This window comes from Leptinotarsa decemlineata, unplaced genomic scaffold (assembly GCF_025532065.1).
Source record: "Leptinotarsa decemlineata unplaced genomic scaffold, Ldec_3_MD MMD2_tig00001621_RagTag_RagTag, whole genome shotgun sequence".
NCBI lineage: Eukaryota > Metazoa > Arthropoda > Insecta > Coleoptera > Chrysomelidae > Leptinotarsa > Leptinotarsa decemlineata.
This window is the reverse complement of record NW_027412566.1, coordinates 1,060,896-1,082,383: the sequence shown is the minus strand read 5'-3', so window position 1 is coordinate 1,082,383 and position 21,488 is coordinate 1,060,896. Positions and strand designations below refer to the sequence as shown.

General features: G+C 35.1%; 1 protein-coding gene across 1 annotated transcript in view; it reads right to left on the bottom strand.

The window, feature by feature from the left end:
• Rab3-GEF (Rab3 GDP-GTP exchange factor) overlaps positions 1-21,488 on the bottom strand; it is a 98,396-nt gene that overhangs the window by 68,827 nt on the left and 8,081 nt on the right. Inside the window, 8 exon segments of the mRNA XM_074176152.1 lie at positions 3,332-3,446; positions 4,257-4,327; positions 6,108-6,289; positions 6,636-6,751; positions 9,751-9,885; positions 12,102-12,259; positions 15,596-15,767; positions 18,823-19,145. Coding sequence (XP_074032253.1) covers positions 3,332-3,446; positions 4,257-4,327; positions 6,108-6,289; positions 6,636-6,751; positions 9,751-9,885; positions 12,102-12,259; positions 15,596-15,767; positions 18,823-19,145 — 1,272 coding nt within the window.

The window sequence follows — 21,488 nt, the reverse complement described above, 5'->3', positions numbered from 1 at the left end:
CTCACTTTGGACCTAACCTAACCTAACTATAATGTATGCCTAAGCTCTGAAGAAGCGATAAATAGTCTCGAAACATCAACAGAGACGTGGCATGTGTTTTTTATTATTCGTTTCCTGGCAATTTCTCGACAAAATTGTTTGCTGAACTGAATTTCAAAAAACGTATCTGCAGGATACACAAAATTTGACAGCTACCAGTAGAGGTTTGCATTCTGTGTTATCGCTTTATTGTCCAAAGCCTACCTGATCAAAGTATTCGTTAAAAAGTCCACATGAAAAAAAACTAAAAGCTCTGCATTTCAGAGATAACTCCAGCGTAGTATCAAGTGTGCCACAAGTTTGTAAAGGTAATTTCAAGATCACTGGAATATATGGAAATATACAGGGTGCCTCATATTGAAAAAATAAGTTTTTCACAGCATTAAATTCTACGTCAAAAAGTTACAGCAACTTTTCGAAAATGCACATTTTCGAAGAATATGTTGTAACCAGAAACGGCGATAGAAGTCGATATGCGGTTTTCTCCATTGAGTTTGTCATAAAATCTGATCCTCAGACACAGCCATCAGTTTTCATCTATATAATTAGTAAACAGGAGTTTCCCTTCAAAAATTTCCGATTTGGCGCACTCTGTACATCCTGATAAAAGCTGGAAATGGACAGTTACCATTTCTCTTTATCGATCGCACATCTCAGAGACACAGCTATATTTGCCAAGCTATACAAACTAACAACAGGATTCATTTACGTAAACATGCACAACTATCAATCTACTTCATTCAAGTTCGTAAAAACCAAAAATCAAAAAATTTTAATAAGTCAGTGAATAAGTCAATTTCAATAAGTGTTCATTTCATTTCACTTGAAAACATGGTAGAGTAACTCAAATCTCAGCTGAGAAATATCTCAAGAGGCGTACCTCAAACATCTATTCTTGGGCCAACAATTTTTTCCATTCGTATAAATTCGTTTCAACGTCGAATTTGAATTGTGATTCGAAATCTTTCGCGAATGAAACAACATTGGTTTATTGAAAAATGAAATAAGAAGTCCAATTCATTGTAGCTCAATCTAGAAGAGTTTAGTTTGACCTCTAAAATATTCGACTGTTAAATTGTATAACTCAAATGTGAAGTTAATGCATTTATTGAACTTTGTGAATCAGTAGCTATTTTCATTACTGCAAAAAAAATCTTATGATCAAAATAAATGTAAATGGAAAATTATGCCTATGGCATAGAAAAGCCAAAAATTATTTTTGAAAAATCACCCAAAGTACAAACTCGAAATTTAACAAAATTTTAAAGTTTTAATCAGTTGGAGTTTTGAAAAATCATCAGTGCACAAACACAAAATACAACTTTGAACATGCGGTAAGATTTTGAAGAAGTTTGCAACAAATTTAAGTTAATGAATAGAAACACAAATTTTGAAAGAACTAAAACATAAATTTGAAAATAACTTCATTTCCTTTATCTAGCACGGAGGTGACTTTCATTGAATCGGACTTCCATTGACTAATATGATAAGAAATCTATGAAAGAACAAATAAAATCAGAATGAATAGCTAAAATGTCAATTATATTAGGCAATAAAATATGAAACGAAAATGCAATAAAACGAATGAAATGATCAAGAAACAAAATGAGTGAAAAAATGACATAAAAACGAGCAAAAAATGAAAAATTGAATAATAAAAAAAAATAAACCAAATCACTTCACTACTTTTCGATTGTTGATATCCATAATCATCTTCGGGTGATGACTGGACTATTCCTCCGAGCGAAGACTCGGAGTTCATTCCAGCGCTTTCACTTATTCTTTTTTTTCTCTCCTCGCTTCACCGGTTTAGCGGGAGTTAACAGTTTTTCCGCTTGATAACAGGTTTCCATATATTGCGTATCTCTACGGTAGCTTGGCTGAATGCGTCGTTGGAAAACATATATGCAGCTTCTTTGAATTTCCTCCTAAACCAGTGATCCTCCCTGTAGATGAACCCAGTTTGGGATTTCTCGATGTTTCATTAATGAGTCCAAACATGCTCTGCTATTCCCGATGTTGTGTTTTGGACTCATCAACATATCATCAACTGGTCCTAAGCTGACAAAATCCACAGCGAGGAACACTGGTTCAAGAGGAACTTCAAAGAACCTGCAATATGTTGTTCAACGACGCATTCAGCCAAGCAGCGTAGGGATATTCAGCATATGGTAATCTGTAATCAAGCCAAAAAACGGTCAATATCCGCTAAACTGGTGAAGCGGAGAGAGAAAAGAGGGGATAGGTGAAAGGGCTCGAATAACCTATAAATAGTAATTTCTCCAAGGAATAGTTCAGTCATCACTCGAAGACGATTGTGGATACTAACAATCGAAAATTCGTTGAAGTAATTTGATTTGAAGTCTTTTTTAATTTTTATAATTTTGCAATAAGTATCTTTTTTTTATTTTTGCTTATTTTTATTTTCATTCCTTTTAATTTTTTTTCACTCTGTGGTCATTTAATTCATATCTTGATTATTTTATTCGTTTTATTGTACTTTCATTTCATGTTTTATTGAAATCTGCCTGATATCATTGATATTTTAGCTATTCATTCTAATTTTATCTATTCTTTCATAGATTTCGAATCGAACTAGAATTATATTAGATAATGGAAGTCCGAAACACTGTCATACACTTTCAAACAAACATTTAGCACTGGGTTGACTTATGTAGTGAGTGATTTGTGTAGTGTGTATGTAGTGATTTATGATATTGACTTCTTTTTCTTTCGTGTATGATCATAGTTGTCAACTCATTGATTGAAAATTATATAAAATGTATTAAATTTCTTGTTTTCAATATTCAGGTTTTCAAAAATATAGATTTAATCACACAGAACGACAGATTCATTGAATTCTGAAAATATGAAATGATTAGACATCAATAAATTCAAAAAACACTGAAGCATTGAGTAATACTGAAATGTTTGTGGAAAAATCTTCCGGGAATTGTGAATTTGAGAATATTTTTCCTCGTATCCACTTTATATGTAAATCTTAACACTCTTGGTGTTCATTTATCAATGTTTGTCATAACTTATGTGGTTGAAACAATTAAGTTAAATCAATACCATAGTAGATATTCAGTAGTATCTCAAACATCGAAAGAAAAAAAACAGTTCTCCCAAGATATCCTACAACTACACAGCAGCAGTGCAAAAATGATTTGGATATTTACTCCAGTGCCCACTTGATCCATGAGTTGCATTGCCTTTTTGGTGAAAGCAGAGGATAAAACAGTTATAAAAATGGACACATCAGTTTTGTAGTTATCGAAAGTTAACTCACTTGTTTCAGGTGATTCTTCAAAATGGTTCCTTCCGGTTCCGGCAGGGCAGGAATCTCATAAGGACACACCAGTTTGTTCGAATCCAAATCCACCAACCAGACGTCATCAGGAAGCCTTACAGAAATAAATTAAGTAAAATATACAGATCACCATTACTGTAACTGGAATTTAACTATTCCTTGAATAAGTCAATTTTTTGTCAGTAAGTTAAACTAAGAAAAATACCGTATGATGATATTTCAGCTGTGGACTGCATCCAAATATAAGAAGGAAATTCACGGATATCAATTCAAACTTTTACGGGCCCTTTAAAAAATAATTGGCCGAGTAATCTAATACAATTCCAACATAGCTTTAATGCTTCACAAATTGACTAGGCGGGAATCCTGCACTGAAACATGTCGGATATAATCCAATGCCCTTCGTGGTATTAGCCAGGGGAGTAGTTGTTTTCTGATAGGTGTCAGTCCATTTACTTACAATGTAGCCAATTCAAGGCTGGCGTGAACGAATTGTTCTTTTAGATAATTTTATATATTTAATGATCTATCCATGATTATATTCTTCGATACTATTTCACAGACTACTATGATTGAAAATAGCTCACAAATAGTCCCCTTGTTCATTAGCTATAACATCTATGCAGATATTGAAATCTATGTATGTAAACTCATATTCATACATGCTATATAATAAAGTTCAACTGGGTATAATTTTATTCAATCTACATTTATTTCTCACTTACTTTCATTGCTATTTATTCATGATTGTCTATATTGTAAATCCACAAACAAGTATGCATAATACTTCTGTGGATATTGTTATGTTCATTAACTTTTGTCCCAAATTTTATATTTATATTTATCAGGAATAGATATCATTATTATTATTATATTATTCTAGTCTTCTATTTGTTATACTCACTTGAAATTTTTCTTATACATCAAAAAACTAGCTGGAAGACCAATTATGAACGGCGTAGGTGCGAGTAAGAGCTGAAAAATTTCCAAATAAATCTGTTATAAAATATTCTGCAGTACATTCGCTAAGGATATGTGTTTAAGTCATAAACTCAAGTCAAGCTATGATAGGCTGTGGTTCGCCCCCCCCCCCCCCAGGTACGGGGTCTGTGTTAAAAAAAAATAAGTTGAAATTCCGCGGGCTGCCTACATTTGAGTAGCGATTTTTATGTTGGTATACTCGAAATAAACGAAATTGTGCACTCTCAAAGTTGGCGGCACTCTTGGAGGTCGTAAAAACCAATACATGGAAATGAACCGGCTGCAAATTAGTCTACGTGGACTGTAGACTTGGCGGTAGGAATTGGATAATTTTTAGTAACCGAGTTTTTAGATTGGCAGAAAAGTCATAAAATCAAGTCGATACGATGACGAATAGAAATCGTGGATGGTTATCGCCGTCGTGTTCAGTTCAGGAACTGATCGCGATTTGAGTGTTGAAACTCGATATTGGTGCAGTTAAAATTACTTGAAATTTTTGTTATCCGTTTAAAATGTGGCGTCCTTGGACAAGTACTAATAGTAATAACGAGTGTGATAACAACGCAGACTTTTTCCAGTGTAGTGATTCCAATAGCGATGGTGAACAATGCGAAAAAGAGATACCAGTGAATAATATTCGGATGCATTTGAATATTGAAACACAGAGAGTATGTTTCAATGAATATAAGAATCTACATCTCAAGTTTGGTTTCGAGAGAAACAAACTATTACAAGTAACGGTAAATCAAGTAAGTAAATCAGTTTTGACCAAAATTCCTTTTTCGACTGTACGTAAAATATTCAAAAATAAACGTAATGAACGCAAGGCGCGATATGATACAGGATTACCTAAACCTTCAGATGTTTATCTAATAAAATCATTGAAAAAAACAATATACGACTGTAACAAAATCAATGAGATTCTCACAACTGAAATTAAAAGGAAGAAATTGAATACTTTCGGTCATAACGTGAGCTGCTGTGACAAATTTCTTCAGAATTGGATGAAGAAACTAGAATTTAGATTCAAGATAATAAGCAAACGTGAAGCAGTTATGGAAAGCAGAATAATGGTGGAATTGCGTAACGAACACTTAGAACAAATAACTAAATATAGACAAAAACCACGGCAAATTTTTTATTTGGACGAAACTAGATATGACACTCACAACACAGGTTACGAAAGGGTGGACTGATGGTTCGAGAATGTGTACGCCTAACATGCCTGCAAACAAGGGATGGCGACCAATCATTGTGCATTGCGGACGGCGTTTTACGACGATTGAGGAGATAAAAACTGAATCGATGGGAGAGAGATAAAAAAGAAATGAAAAAAAAAATAAAATTCACCTTATTTTTTTAACAGATAGCGTGTTTATTGTGCTTGTCTAGGTTATGACGTTTAGATACACATCCTACACGAATATACTGCAGCGATTTGGCGAATAGTTGAGAAAATTCTCTAATATTTTTGCTCAGTCAATAATATTTTTTCGGTAATAAACAACCAGTTAAAACAACCACCTCTTTAATATTCGGAACACGTTAGTTGTTCACACAATCATTAGGTACATAATTTGAATAAAGTACAACATGAACAGTAACTGAATATCACAAATTGAAAATGGTTTTTCATTGAAGAAATTTTCAACCATGAAATTCCATTTTAAGATATAAATGATCATATGCTCATGACTCATTTGCTCTGATGAAAAAACTCTGTATAATCATCATAATGAACATTCAATTGGAAAAATATCCAAAACGATCTCACCTGTTCTGCACAGTTCATACACGTAGGTAGTAACGGAATGACTGGAAACATATATTCCAACGGATAAATCATGGTAACAAAAGCCATCACAGACATCGACAGAGCATTGTAATCCCTAGATTGGAGTATCACTTTGTTTTCTAACAAAATTATCGTCAAAACTTTCAGGCATGTTTCCACACCTGCAAATAATACTCAATAATATTTCGGCATGACGTATAGTACACAAGATTGAATAGTGGCGTAATTATTAATTTTATGGAGATTCAAAAGAATTTCAATCAACATTTGCGAGAAAAACGGAGTAGGCCATAGCTAGATTTGAAAATTAAAACATCAAACTTGGGAAAACATTGCCATAAGAAACCGAAATAACAAACATCAAATGGATGCTAGATCAATTCATTAATTATTTCAATCGAGTTCACATGTGTTTTCCCTTAGTTTTGTGTCGAATCTAGCGCCATCTTTCGGCAATAGGAATATCGAATTCTTATTCCAACTGCTGGTGCTACTTTTACAACTCACCTAGTAATTCTAAAGGTAGATGCAGCGGAAAATCCACCAAACTAAACCTAGTGTGGTTTGGCAAGGCAAAAATCAGAGGATCATAAACACTCGGAGACAGAATTTCTACCTCGACTCTGAAAAAATGTCAAAAAATTCATGAATACAAGTTTTCGAAATAGCAATTGAGACAAAAATGTAATCTGAGTAAAATTCGTTCTTCTCAATCTATTTCAATGGAAATTTGATACCAAATCTTTTTTTTCTCATTATTCAACAGTCATAAAGATAGAACAAGAGAATACCCAGCAGATTTCGCTGCTTCCAACATTTTCGAAAATAAATTGATGGATGTTGCAAAACTACATGGTAGGAGATCATCATGGAAAATGGGAAATAAAACTCCCGGGTGTTTTTTCATGATTTTCGAAAATAGTTGAACATCTTGTAAAAACAGAAGGTTGGCTTTTGAAACTAGTTACCATATACTACCAAGTGTTTAGTTTAGTTTTCAAAAATCTAGAAATACAAATGCTAGAATATTCGACATGTTTATACAAACATTCATTGCGTTTTAATCACAGAATACTTATACAAAAACTCGTGCGCTCTGAATTCACAAAAAAACTGGTTTGACTGCTGATTCAGCAATAGGTTTCAGTTTGTTGGAGTAGATGCTAGAACATCTGCCATTAACAATATAAATATTGGTGTACCACAGTGCTACCCGCAAGGGTTTATTGTGGCTCACGCATATTCACACTCGACCAAATAAACCCAGATTCTTAACGAAACCGATTAGTTTGTATGGTGAGTGGTTTTTCGGGTCAGACGGTAAGAGTTCGGCTCTGCCGAACTTCAAAAACCTGATTCGCTACCCAGCGGGGCAGGCTTAAAGTATGTGCTCTGCTGTTTCATCATTTTCCAATCAAAGGCGACATACACTGTCTTTCGACAGTCCGAATCTCTGCCAATTATAATTCAAATAACAGTGGCCTGTAAGAAAGCCTGTTAGACATCGTAGTTTATCCCTACTGTAATCCAACAACTGGTTGGTATCAGAATTCGAACGGTGAATAAACGCCTTGGAGTGAGCCAATCCTGGAAGATTCTGCCAGAAGTCCATAAACCTTCTTTCCATCCAGGTGTTCAATCTTTGTTTGGCAAAGCCTAAAACGATGTCAATGACAGGTTCTGGTCCGATGAAGCTGCTTGCAGCACCCTTCTTTGCAAGGGAGTCAGCAGCCTCATTGCCTTACAGGCCAGTTTGGACAGGAATCCAGACTTGATACAATCTGTTAAGTCTTCCTATCGAGGAGAGTCGTTTTTGGCAATTTGCTACCAATTCAGACGTTGCTCGGTAGGAGCCAAGAGCTTCCAACGCCGCTGGACTCTCCGAGAATATTTTTATTGACTTGTGCTAAAGGTTGGATTCTTCTAATCCCTCCACACACAATTCAATAGCGTAAATTTCCGTTTAAAATACAATAGCATAGGTCCCTAGGCAAGTTCATAGCTGGGCCTACGACTTGAAAACACCTGCACCAGAACCGGAAGATGTTTTTGATCCCTATAGGAACCAACAACTATCTGCTCTTATATTTCCACCACCCGGAGGATCCAGTTCTCTCTACTAGGGAACAGTAGGGAACAGTACTAGGGAAGGCACTTCGTAGTTGATAGTTGGAGGCATAAAGTCAGAGGTCATTTGAAGGATGCTGTGACTTCCAGTGTCAACCAACAGATTGTTGCACTCTGCATTGAATTGATTTGTGCAATTGGCAATGTGCATAAGTCTATATGCAGTCCATCTAGCCTCTCTCTCCCCAGATGGAGGTAGGTAGATCTAGAAGGATCTCCACGGCCGCTGACTGTGTGGTACTTATGGCATCATTAATAGCCAGACAAGCCTGTTTCTGTAAGCCAGAGAGCTTTGCCTGGACCGTTTTTTGTAACCTTCGGCCACTATGCAATTCCACCATAAGTGATCATTGGTCTGACAATCTGACAAGTTTCACCACAAATTCTTCTACATGTCCATAGGGACACTCTGGCTTTGTGTAAAACTTTTTCCAAGTCAGCGTTCCAGGTGAGTTTTTTATAAATCATTGAGGGAAAGTGGCGGTAGATCGTCCAATTTTTCCCTCCTGGTGAAGGGGATCATCTGCTTTCTCAGACACCAACATACCAACAACGCCCAACATACTTTGGAGGATATTACAAGCTATCCTTTCAAACGTGGACCTTGCCAATATCATCTTCATGAGCTTGCAGATCTACTTTTCTTCTGTCGAGGGCATCAAGCAAATCATCCATCAGGAGCAGCCACAGAAGGGGAGATAGTACCCCACCTTGACAGCAGCCGCTGGTGACCCTGAACCTAATAACCTCGCCTTGAAGAATCTTAGTTGCAGTTCTGTTTACCAGTATGGCATAGATCCAGCAAGTTAAGGTCGATTCTATACCTTTCCTAGCCAGAGATGATCCTATAGATTCAGGTAGTGCATTGTCAAATGCTCCTTCAATATCGAGAAATACAGCGACCGCAATCTCCTTGTTGTCAAGGGATTGGGAGATTTTCTCTACAAGGTTGTTTAATGCTGGAGCTGTCAATTTGCCAGTTTGATAAACATACTGGTGGTTATTCAGGGGGATGTATATAATGCCAACCTCCACAGCGGTGAATGCTTGGTCCAATAACAATCCTGGTGTATCTGAATGGTTCACCATCGATTGGCATTAAAGGTACATCCACATCACTTGACGACGACACCACCCTACTTTTATCCATTTTCAAACAATTACAATTAACTTTGGAAATAATGTATTATGATTGTTTGTTTGTTTGAAAATGTCCTTTTAGGATGAAACTGCAGTAACAACATTAGTTACGAATAAACGTGGTAAAAAAAGCATAGAAAGTTGTATTTCACATTTTTCAGGATGATATTCCACCATGTAGGAGATCATCCAATTGATGATCTTTCACCACGTAGGATATCATCCAACTCATTTATTTAATAAATATTTTTTTTAAAAAAATGAAAATTCTCCTTGTTTTTTGAACAAACAGCGTATTTTCATCAATTTCACGGCTCAGATTACACCTTTCGACGGTTTTACAAAAAACCCTCACCTCGTTTTTCCTGGTATCGGTACAGGACATGAAAGCAGCTTCAGGATCCACGTTTCAATTTCTTTCACGTCGTGTATAACAATAGAAGAGGTAGTGTCAGTGGCATGTCCCGTCAGAACGCTCCAAACGTTGTCTCTGGAAGAGAAAAGTTATGCAATTCATTCCGGGGAGAATTGATTCGTTCATGCGATACGTTTCTATAAAACATATTATTGATGTTTTGCTTCAAGGACTCAGCGATGACGTAAGAGATAGTTCCTATTGTCCTTTTTCTTGTGGGTGAAAATGTATTTATTCTAAATGAAGGCAATTCATTCCGATAATTTTTATGACTGGCGGGTATAAGTCAGGATTTTTTTTTGTTATTAGAAAAATGTAGATGCATTGAACATGTCAAGCGTTGCCAAAAAATCACAAGTTTTTTTGAACTGCTCAAAACAGAAGTCCTCAGAAGCACCTACCAATTTGATGCTATTTTTTCAAACATTCGTTTTCTTTATTTGTTTGAAAGTGGTTGAACTGTCATCACCCGAAGATACTACAACAATCGAAACGTCGCGAAGTAACTTGGTTTGAGATCTTTTTTAATTTTTTTAAATTCCATATTTTAATTTTTTTTGCTCATTGTTATTTTTTATCCTTTTTTAATTTGTTTTTACTGTATGGGATGGAACAGTAATGTCCATCACATTTGCAGGGAATTGATTAGTAGTTACTTTGCTATATTACAATTGAAAAATATGTTTTTCTACGCATGCTATACAATGTGCCACTTCCCTCATTGCTTTCATACGTTCAAAACGAACTGTTATCCTCAGATAACAGTGGTGAATTATTTCTCACTGTTATCAGCTATAATATCCCAAGGACATTGATAACTAACGAAATAATTTTATCACAGTTTTCGAAAGCACGTTATTTGGTAACATCCCGACGCCGAAGGCGGAGGGATGTTACCTAAAATAACGTGCTTGAGGAAGTTGTGATAAAATTATGAGTTATTTATCAATGTTCGAGGGATATTCGGTGAGAAAATTTTTTGCAATTCGAACAAAATTATTTATTGAACACACAGTTATTAAAAGAACAATTCATATAATGATATAACTCCATAAATATTTTCCAAGTGTATTTTTTACTATTGACAGTATTTTTTGGTGTATTTTCTTCAATGATTTTGTCAATTGCCGCATCATTTTGAACACCAAAGCGAGGAAGTGACATTTTCGAAATAAATTGAATTACTGAAATGTCAAACAACTTTATTGTGTTGGTTGCTTAGCAATGTCATGACATAAGTGATAACTACCCGTGAAAACTATCCATGGGTAGTTATCAGTGTAATGATGGTTTCATTGGTTATTTCGACACACATGACTAGAAATAGACAAATTTGATAGGATAATTTTTTTGGCAAAAAATTTTCACGATAACCCAAGTCAGTTTACGAATTATTACATGTCAGCGTTTCTATAACAACAAAACTGAAGCACTGCATAATTATTGCTGTCAACTTACCCAAAAATAGTACCTTATATACCTAGGGTGAGAAATGAGCTATTATTTACCGGGCATTTTTATATCCTGAGGCACGTAGCGCCAAGGGATATAATGTGCAAGGTAAATAATAGCTTTCTTAGCCGAGGTATATATAGATTTTTTTTCACTACTAACATTGATGAATTAACAATTCGAATTTTGGCAGTAGTAATTTCCTAACAATTTGTTGAATATATCGGAATATCAAGTAGAGTAGAGCGTGTTTCTAATCAGACTGGCTTTATTTATGTAAAACTTTGGCATGTGTCAAATTTTGATATGAATCTAGGAAATATCTAATTGCATTTTTGATATATTTCAATGTTCCACTTCTCTCATCGCTTCTGTATGTTCAGAACTTAGAATTTCTCATTTCTACATTATAGTGAGAAAAAAATTTCCTTGGTTATATGATAACCCAAGGCAGCTATGAATTGTTGCATGTCAAATTGAAACGGTACAGTTTCCATTACATGTTGAATACGCGATGTCGATGATAAGCGCGCAACATCTACTTAGGCCATGAAAACGTTTGCCGGCGTTTCCATGACAACCAAACACTGTACAATGATAATTATTGCTATCAGTTTGCCAAATACGGTTTTAATTCAAATTCAGACGTCATTTTGAAGAAGTTAAATGATCTATATAAGTAAAACGTCAATATAATTAATTGAAAAATGGGTGAAAATTCAAGTGACGATGATTTGGAAAAAAATTTCAAAACCTGTTTACTGCTTTTTATAGTACCTACTGAAATGTTATCACAGATTCTTAGACTCTCCAGATGATAAAAAAAGTAATATATTTACCTGAACAGCTGTTTGGATCCACCAACTCTTCGAGGATTGGACGATTCGTTACAGGCATCTATGAGTTTTTTCAGGATAAACAAACATTCTCTAAACATCGTGAAGAATGGATGATGAGATAGAATACAAAGCGATGTTAGAGAGAGATTCCTCAGCCTCTGAAAAAAAAAGCATGAAACTGAATTCAAATAGCTATTCATGCATCAGTGGTACTAAATAAACCTCCAAGTATGAAGGCGCGGATCTTACAATCCAGAGTTGATAAACATCTATTATTACAGTGATGCATACAAAGTTTCGTCATACTAGTTCATTATCAAATTCACAATATACATTATAGATAATTGAAAAACATGTAAAAATTCAAATTGGTCATAACACTTTCATGTCATGACATTAAAAAAAAAAAAGCGAATGTGTCCCCTCATTGATTTTTGACTTATCTAAGGCCTTCGACATATCAAGTAAACTACAAAAATTAGGTCTGCCAAACAACATATTCAATAGGCATGATGACAGTAAGTAAAAATCACTGAAATGATGTATTTATTCAATGAAATATATGGAATATAATATATTATGAGCGACATCAATAATATTTTGATAAAATGAAACTGCAAAATGCTGTAAATCGCCATGATAGCTTGGCCGCTAATTAAAGCAAATTACATCACGTAAGAGTAAATGAACAAATTTTACATCTTGTATAATACAACAGTAATAATAAACGATTTCTTTTATTGTGTTGTGGACTGGTCCTGGTCCTGGGACCAGGATTTACAAAGAATTCGTAAATATTCAAACCTTAATGCGAATAATTTTTTTCATGAACTAAATAACTAAATATCTGTCTATTCAATAACATAACCGATTCCTAAAATTAGAAAATACCTAAGGGACTAACTTCAATTGCATTATAATTATATTCTCGAAAAGGAAAAACTCCTTTCTAAAAGCATTTGAGAAACTGTCAAATTTGAATCAACTTGCAGCAGCATTTGAAGAAAGAAACTGTCCTGCCCGGTTCAAGGAATATTTGAGAATGGAATTCAAATCTTATTGGCAGTCTATAATGCTCAAAAATTTCCAGATCGTCTTTAATATCGTAAGTTCAAACTAGGTTAGGGCATGATTTGGAACTCCAATTTTAAAATCTGCTCCAAGGAATTGCTCAACACAATATTCTACAACTGCAAGAGTGTGTGTGGTTCGCGATTTGAATACAGGAAAACGGGGTAGAAGTGCTCTTCAGCTTGTGGCCGTTGAAATGGGCAATCTTGTCTGAATGCTTCACCATATGAGAGTGATGTCAATGAAGATACAACCTTTGACCCCAAAATCATGGAAGACCTGGATGCAAATGTCGGTGAATACGATAAAGAAATATTACAGCGGTCGACGACGATGAAGAAGAAAAAGATAATAAAAATAAAACGTTAGATTCTTCTGATTTTCATTTAATTTTTTTTATTTTCACAATCATAACCACGTGGAATATTTTTATGAAAACATTAATTAAGAATTTCTTTCTTTTTTTTTCAATTCATTCAGAAAGTTATTGATTACTATTACTATTAGAATTGAAATATGACTACAGGTAAGTGTTAAATTAAATAAATTATTTCTTTATTAAAATTAGATACGTAAATTGAATGATAATTAATCAAATATAATGTAATAGTTGATGAGAAATCAAAAATAATAATAATTTTGCATTCATCAATAATCAATAAATTTTATATGGCGTGTTTTTGACCGGGACTACCGGTTGACCTCAATTGATGCTCCAATCGCGTGCTCGTCGCTCTCTATCACGAAAATGATTCAACATATAAAAAAAAATTGCATTAAAAGTTGTAGGGAATTCAATCCTCAATGACTCAGATCATTCTTGCCCCCCCAAATATGAGTTGCATTCCTCGTAGTTCTGGTTTCCTTTCAGTGGAAGAGCTTCATGAAGCAAGAGCCAAATCGATCCCTCTACAAAACACTTCTTCACTTGGAAGGATCGATCGCAGCTTGAGAAATGGTTCTTATGGAGATTCTGTGAAACGTGTTCTTCCTTACGAATCAGTAGAAAATTGTCCTGAAAGTCTAGAGAAGAAAATTGGATTGGATAATTTAGGAAACACTTGCTACATGAATAGCGAAGAATTTCAAAAACGAGGTTTTAATGATGAACGAGAATGATATTTCCTACTTATTCATCAAACTCAAACACCTGTTCATGCAGCTGCAGTTTTCTAAGAATGTATCATCTTTCCCTCCAACCGTTTTCCTGGAGTCTTTGAAGTCCACTAGATACTCGTTAGGAACACCAAGAGGATTGTTCCGAATTCTTGGTACTCTTTGTGAGCAAAACAATAGCAAAATCAATACTCCTGACCACTCTGGATTGAATGATTCCGTACAGTCCATTTCGTCTTGTGTTTGTGAATCTTTTGCTGGAAAAATCCTCACTTGTTCACTTTGTAGTAAATGTTCAAAAGGTAGCGAAAACTTCATCTAGCTTTTCCTAATATGACTAATAACCAGTCCGTGCAGAGCTTATTGTTAAATCATCTGAAAATAGAATTTTCAACAGCTGATGATCAACTGTATTGCCAAACATGCGCCAAACTAACTGACTGTTATAAGGAAACAAGTATATCTGAGGCACCAGTCAATCTAATAATAGCACTGATGATCTTCAAATGAGAGTCAACCTCTGACGGAAGCAAGAAACTCTTTGGAAGGTTCGAAATAGATGAACATTTCAATCTAGCAGACCACTATTATAATATTCATGCAGTCATTGTTCACTGTGGTTCTGGCATTGAATTTGGTCATTATTACGCCTTGGTCAAAGACGAAACGGACTGGTTTAAGTTTGACGATAGTCGTGTCACGAAGTGTTCTGGCGATGCACTGAATCTATTGGAGCCTCTGGAGGCACCCTACATTTTGTTTTATAAGAGAGAGAACATTGGCAGATCAAGATCTTCAGATGATGTGGTGCTGCAGGTTTTTCCGGGTTTTCCTGCAGCTGAAAAAGCAAATGCGCCACTGGAATCGATGCAGTCGCCCCGGATCGCCAATTAATTTCTATTGTTGTTTTTATTTTTATCGTTGCATTGAAATATTGTAAATTTGTTAATAAAGTCGAGCTGATATCTTTCTCCCACAAGGGATAAAATATCCTCTGCAATATTGGTAACAAATACAAATAGCGAAAAATCCATATGAAACGAGATATTTCCAAAAAATGTACAAAAAAACGATTTTGGTACCCTTCGTCTTTAAATTTCAATAGTCGCGTACACTCTACTAAATGTAGGTTCTGAGGAAGTCAACATACAAGTTAATATGATTTCATAGCTGGGTATCTCAAATTCTGAGGGGAACTTACTAAAATGACTGGACTATCTATAATATAGTTGTAATGAGGACACAATAATGAGCTAGTACGACAAAAAATCACAAATACCTACAATTTTGAACTGTCAAATAAATACCTGACGGCGACGACTGGCCCTAGGGGAAGGCGAATGACTACCCCCGCTCTCCGAGTCATTGGCGGGTATTACTCCCAGTCGTGGTAAGTTGATCGTCGTCGACTCGGAACCCCTTCTGCTTGGACAATCTTTCTCCGAATCACTAGGTCCCACATTGCTACTCCTATAATCACTAAAATATAAATTTCAGTAGTTCGTAAGTAACTGCTGGACAGGAAATTACGTCAGCTCCAAGGATTCCTTCACATACATATATTCAAAATATAATTCCCAGAATGCATGACATTTCAAGCACTTTCAAAATTCTAAAAATCCGGAAAGACACGTCAAGTTTTCAGTCAGATATTTTCTGTTTTAAAGATTTTTTTCGAAGAAGGATATTCGGACAACTATGATAAGTATTTCATTTCTTTAGTGAGGCTAATGAGGAATCATTCATTAATCAATTCCAAATAAAAGTTATTGATTAACAGGTACATTGCACGTATCTAAATAATATAATATGATATTACAATGATATCACAGAATTATTTTCATCTGATCAGGCTTATGCGATTCAAAAATCTACCACAAAAGAAGAATTTATGAAGTGGGCCAATGATACTTCAGTGAGGAATCAAGCAAATAATTCTTCTAACATTCTCTATTCCTGTTTCCTTCTAAACAGGTGAGCTCAAATCATCATCTACTTCAGCATCTAGATTATTGAAGTTATTAGAGACGGTTATTTCAATTGCATGATAATTCAATTAATAAATTTCTGGGAACTAGCGAAAACAATGAGCAAAATCCTACGATTTTTCATTAAATTCCTGCAGGAACTACTGTCGAAGGAAATAACGCTATTCTTACGTTTTTCCCGTGAGTTCGATAATAATTGACCACACCGTACAATCAAATTCAATGTCATTTCACTACTTCACTGTCAATCAAACACAAATACTCTAACTGAACTTCAGACTGATAGTCAAATGTCTCTCGCCTAATTAGCTCCATTCGCTTGCATTTTCCAAACTAGACAAGCCTCTCCAGCGTGTCGGTAATGCTTATATATCTCGATGGAAGTCTTCGGAAGCCGATGGAATTATTCTCAAAAAAACGCGAGATCTAGAAAGGATCGATAGAACACACGTAGGGTTGAGAGCGACCTTGGCCAAGTTACAGTTGATTGGCGAAGACCAGCGGCAGATGGCGTTATTTTGTTCAGAGGATAATTTACAACACTAATGAAAATACCTCAGTAGGTTAGTAAATAAATCAGAATCAATCCCTAGAAAAAAGTGATAATAATATATAAATATGCAGAGTTTTTTCAATGTCTCCTACCGGAACACTTCGTGGCGCCTCCTCAACTCATTTTGCAGTCGTCCAGACGCCTGTGTATTCCGAAGTCCCAAGAGCCTGATTGCAAAACTTTCGCTACATTTCTTCTGCGTCGGTCTACCAACTCATGAGGGTTTTATGTTTTCGCCGTCAGTTCAACGATAATTGACTACAATGTACAGTGAAACTCAATTTTATTCCACTACTACACCACCTGTACGATACAAAAACTCCAACTTAACTTCAGAGCAATTCTCAAATGTCAATCGCCTCATTAGCCCACTTCGTACCGCACTTTCCACTAGATTAACCTCATCTGCCTGTGGGTAGTGTTTATATATCCCAATGGAAGTCTTCGGAGGCACAAGTAGAGTTGAGCGCGACCTTGGCCAAGTGACAGTTCGATTGATGAAGAACAGCGGCGGCTGGCGTAATTTTTCCAGTGAATAATTCACAACAAGGGCTTTGACAAATTGCATTATGACCTCTATTGCTCTAGCCTGCATGTGAAAAGCATGTGCCAGCAGTGTGGACTGCAGAGAAGAATGTAGGGACACATGTTGATTAATGTCACAAGCAACCCAAAAATGTTCTGTGCAATAGCACAGAGAAAAACTAACGTTTGTCCTTCACGCATTTTCATGCGAAGAGCGAGCGCTGAGTGTTTTTTTTTTCAAGTTAACGTGATTTTGGGTATCACCAGGCATCACCAGGTGGGGTAGGGAGGGGAACAGTTGAAAGTTGTTAAAAAACATCACGAGATTATAGGACGATCCTTCACCCCTACAATCTTGAATAGGGAAGAGTTTGAGTGATACCCATTAGTATCTTTCAATAATTATTACTTCTTGTTCCCTTCGATTAGGAAAACTCTGAGAAAAACTATAAAGAACGTTATCGAAAAATTCCATTATGAAATATTTGTTGGGGTTTCCAATTTGCAACTCATTTTCTCATAGTAAGTGAGACATAATAATAATAATGGACTATATTCCTTGCATAAGTTATACAACTATATGTTAACAAGTGAATTTTAGAGAAAAGAGAAATCTGAACTGAAATGTTTTTCCACTCTACATCAAAAATACTGCCGTAACCTTATAAGTATTATCGACGTATTAGGATCATCACTATTCCTATCATGAATAAATGTTTCACTTGTAGAAAGGAGGAAAAAACAAAAGAAACACTTTCAATTCAATTCAAAATTTGTTGACGAGAAATTTCCAAATTCGAGAAATTAAGAGTTCGAATGATGCATATTTGACATGAAATTCGACACTTCAAAAACCTGTTTTGAACTTTGGTGGCCTTATTGTGATCCTGAATGTTATACATTATGAATGGCAGAACGAAATACGATTTCACTGTAAATAAAAAAGTTTTTTGGTAACCGTGAGATTAAGGAATAAATAAGTAGTATGAAATTATCTTTTCTTCTCCATTATCAACTACTAACATTGAAAAGTTTGTTGGGAATCATCACGAACACCATACAAGCAAGACTTTTACACTTTTTATAATTTTGAATTCGACTTTTGAAATAAATTAGAGCCGTAAATGAAGCGGACAAAACTAAAAATGGCCACTACTAACGATCCACAGACAGGTAGTTTCATAACCCTTGTTAAAAAGTACTTGTCTCCGTTTAATGTTTTCATGGATACATAAAAAAGCTGAACATGTTGATTCATATATTTCTCGAATCTCAAAATTTTGTGTGTTCTACTCCAACAAATTTTTCACCATTAATAGTGATTTCGATATCTTCAAAAGAAGTTTTATCATCTGTAAAACATTTCTCAGCGAACCTTTTGAATGGATGAATCATGAATTTTCACAAAAACAGACCAGAATATTGAATATCTCACTCCTCACAAAAACAGTTGCATCAAATATCTCACCTCGAAAAGGCAGAATCAGAACTCTTCTCCATACTTTTTCTCCACGAGTCCCTCCTAAGGCTCGTATTCACTCTTCCTTTAGCCATTGCCGCATTATTGGGATTTTTCTCCACCGGCCTATAGAAATTCACGCAAATTCCATACCGCGTTTTGCCAGAGTCTTTATCAGTGAGAGTGAAAACGAAAGAAGAAGCTTCCCTCAGAGCTGTTCTTTTCGGTCCCACGAAGGAACAGCCTTCTGGTTGGCAAAAATAAACCATATCTAGAGGCATGGGAAAGTCCTTGTGGTCTTGGATGGGGTAGCGACGTAGAAGTTCCGGGGCCTACAATAAAATAAATCGAATGGAACTGGCCGATGCTTGATGAAAATCCATATTGAAACTCATAAATACAGTTTATCATATGATTTTCAGTGTAAAAGGTTTTACATTCCTTTGTCAGATGCGAATTTCAATAAAGAACTAAACATAAAACAAATAGCCATCAACAATGATTGGCAATCTAAAACAAACTTTGTTATCAAAAAAGTTGTACAGCTAAGCTATGAAAGAAGTTTACCCAATTCGAAGAGATAAGAATAAAAATTATAGGACCTTAACCTACATAGGTCAACCCACTACAAATATTTCAAATTTTCTGCACAACAAAGGTGTAATATTGCTTTCAAAACTAACCACAACTCAGTTCAGTTTCAGTGTGTATAAATTATCATGTGGGTCATGCCCGATGTATTATATTGGTCAAACTGGAAGAACGTTCAGAGCCCGCATAAAGGAACACAGAAATAGTTTCCAGAATGAAAGTAGATAATATGTCAGAGTACAAAATAGTTGTAATTTAGAAGTAACTTATCATTTTACGCTTGATAAAGCTATCGTATAACGAAACACGTGTCGAGGTTTTTGTAAAACCTTTCATCGTGAAAATCATACAATAAACTGTATTGATGAGTTATAAAAATAATCGTACAATGATACCAATTCCAGAAAAATCTGCACAATGTGGAACAATGTGGAACATTTTTCAAGTTACATTACCACGAGAGATATGACAATTTTATTGAGAACGGTGGTATATCCATTTACTATGTAACCTTTCGTATAAGATGATTTCAAAAGTAACAAAACCCACTTAAGAAGTGTCAAATTTCGACATTTGAATGTACTGACTTTGAACAGGATTCTACAGGTTTCTTTTCCTAAAATATAAATTTCAACAAAAATCAAGAACTCTATCAAGTCTGTGCAACCAGCCTAAGTTATCCAACTAATGATAATAAATAAAATTGCTAGGCTAACCAAACAGTTTGAAACTCTGTCAATGTCACAATCGAGTTTAGTTGTTAATCCACGTGTATTAATGATGTCAAACGATTTTTTCAATTTTGTATCTACGGTGTGTTCCACTAAGTCTGCAACAAATGGGAAACTGTTTTATTATCGATTGCTCAGAAAATTTTATTCCCAACAAAAGTTGGTGCATGTTCCAAAACTATACCAAGTGTAACTGAAACGGCTTCATGACAAACACCATACAGGATAGGCCAAAAAATATAAAGTTCGTTCAAGAGTAAAGTACCCTTATTTCAAAAAATATAGAAATATGTTGAAGAGAAAAGTTGCTTGGAATCAAAAGTTATGTTCAGATACGAAGTCATCATGGAAAATTTTGAATTACCCCCGTATGATACATATTTTTACTATTTTAATTCAATATGTATTTGAAGTGGCCACAATCAAATCAGTTTGGATTATTTTTTATCAAATTAAAGTGTATTCGTAAAATTTACTTGGATTTGTATTTTTTTAGGTGACCGTCAACTTCATGTTTGTTGCAACGATATTTAACAGAACTCTAGAATAAAACAAATACTCTTTTCAACGAGGCAAATACTTTACTAACTAAATGTGCATATGAATAAACTGTCAATAAAAGTATAAAATTTCTTTTATTCTGACAACAATGCCTCGACTAGAACAGATATTAAAAAACAATCCAAAATCTATCGCGGATAGCCATGAACAAAAAACACATACGCCCTAAAACAATACTGTAGTCTGATAGTGTGGCTTCTTAAAACTTGCAAAAAAGTTTGGTGTAGTATATTTAATGATAAATTACTAGATCCGTTTTTTTTTTTTTCGCGAGAATTTGAATGGTGATAGGTACTTGAACTTTTTGGAAACTGAAATAGGAGAGTTTTTGGATGATATGGTATTAGAAGTACGGCAAAAGTTATGGTTCCAACATGACGGATGTCCTGCCCATCCTACTAGAAATGTTTCTCAGTGGTTGAATAGGACATTTCGTAATAAATGGTTAGGACGAAATACCGATCCTCGATGGTCTCCTCGTTCTCCAGACCTTACACCTCTAAATTATTTCTTATGGGGATACTTAAAACAAAAAGTCTACAGAGATCGCCCCTTCAATAAAGTTGATGAGCTTGAAACTTCAATACGAGTTCATTGCAGAAATATTACCGCTAATGTGTTGCGATCTACATTAAACGAATTTTATGAGCGAACAATTAGATGCATCGAAAGAGAAGGTGGACATATAGAAACGCTTCGATAACACAACACAACAAAGTTTTTGTTTCGGGGTTGAAATTAGATGATTTTAATGTATTTCCACGTGTTAAAACCGAAAGTGACCATAAAAAT